Genomic DNA, 1,658 nt, shown 5'->3' on the forward strand with positions numbered 1-1,658 from the left:
CAGTCAGGGCTTGTTTACACATGTGAAGGTGCCTGTGTCGAGTTCACGACTGTTCCCGAACCAGCGCGATGGGGTTTTCACAGGTCATAAATCATAGTTAAATATTCAAAGTCATTTTTGTCCTCGGCAAGTGACATTTGTTGATATTGATGATATTGATTAGTTTCTGTCGGGTCAGCACAGGCAGTCCGCTGGATACCTATTCAGCGAGGAGGGGCAGTGACCGAAAGCACATGCCTTCATTTGGAGCTTCACTATTGGCCGTTTAGGGGGCCTTAGTGAATATCCTGCCCTCTGATTGGCGGAGGCGGCTGTCCGTCAGTCTCGGTGTGTGCAGGAATATATAAGCGCGTGAGTCTGCTGTGCCACCGCGCGAGATGGAGCAGTGCTAGCTCGCGCATTCATGAGCTTTCGAAAAATCAAACTTTGTTTTTAATCATCAATATTTTGAGAAGTACATTTCATATTTACTAGAGCATCTCTAGTGCAGATAGAGGGCGGATCTGTCGCAAAACATAGTGTACCAGTGCGTTATTTAGGAGTGATTTTCGCGTACGTGTTTACGAAAGAAAGGCGGAGAAACGATCGCGCTTAGAAGTCTGTGTCTGTGTCTCTCTGTGTGTGTGTGTGTGTGTGTGTGTGTGTGTGTGTGTTTTAAAGAACTTGTGTTTGTATTAGATAGGGGCGGGAGCTTCTGGGACTCTCGTTTCTGAGGCATTATTCATGAGCAGTGCGGTAGACCCTCCTGGGGGCGGAGTTATTAAAATTAGTAGGGCGGAGCAAAGGGCGTGGCGGTGTTGAGTGTCAGATGTAACACGTGGATCACAAGCACATCAATGTACATCAAACTATACTGAAGGATCGCTAGTCAAGTAAGTACTCTTCACCCGCTTACCTGCTAGGAAGTAGAACTTGAAGCTTCTGCCACGGAGTAAAAAGTTAAACTCATTTTGTGTCAGAATTCTGACTTTTTTCTTGCAGTTCTACATTTATATGGCAATTGTGTGGAAAAAAGTCAGAATTTTGAGATTAAAGGCCTGAAAATTTCGTGTGTGTTTTTCCGTATTTGTCATCGGTGGCTCTGAATTGTCAAAACGCCCCTCAAAATGCTTGCTACGGATGCGAAAAACGCAACTTTCTCATTCTGTGGCTAATGAAGTTAATGTGTTTTGAACTGTTGTGGCAGAAGCTAATGTGTTTTGAACTGTTGTGGCGGAAGCTAATGTGTTTTGAACTGTTGTGGCGGAAGCTAATGTGTTTTGACCTGTGATTTCTTAGGCTGATGGATGTGGAGCGTGATGTCCGTGCAGAGTGAGCTTCCGGCCGCTGGCGGGGCAGGTTGTCACGCTCCGTCTCCGCTGCTAACATCCGTCCCGGAGCAGGTGTCCGCTAACATGGTGCTAACCGAACTCGCTGCTAATCACGTGACCCCTCAGGATGGGGTCAACCACGACAGACCCTTCCAGATGAAGAGCAGCCTGCAGACTCTGGGCGAGACGCCAGTGCCACAGAAGCTCAACAAGCGTCGCTTTAGCATGAACGTGGGGTTTAAGCATCCGGGTCTTGGGAAACGCAGGCGCCGCGCTAACTCCGAAAGCGACCCGGTGCTGCCCTCAAACTTCCTGATGGGCGGGAACATCTTCGACCCGCTGAACCTC

At 48.3% G+C, this 1,658-nt stretch overlaps 1 protein-coding gene across 1 annotated transcript in view; it reads left to right on the plus strand.

Annotated features, from left to right (window-relative positions):
- The first annotated feature begins 310 nt into the window (after positions 1-310).
- Positions 311-1,658, plus strand: part of mepceb (methylphosphate capping enzyme b) — a 6,850-nt gene continuing 5,502 nt past the window's right edge. Inside the window, exons 1-2 of the mRNA XM_084098123.1 lie at positions 311-872; positions 1,279-1,658. The exon at positions 1,279-1,658 is cut by the window's right edge and continues 1,047 nt beyond it. Of these exons, the coding sequence (XP_083954249.1) occupies positions 1,287-1,658 (372 nt within the window). The 5' untranslated portion in view covers positions 311-872; positions 1,279-1,286. The remainder of the gene's footprint in view (positions 873-1,278) is intronic.

Source organism: Abramis brama (assembly GCF_963993115.1).
Source record: "Abramis brama genome assembly, chromosome: 22".
NCBI lineage: Eukaryota > Metazoa > Chordata > Actinopteri > Cypriniformes > Leuciscidae > Abramis > Abramis brama.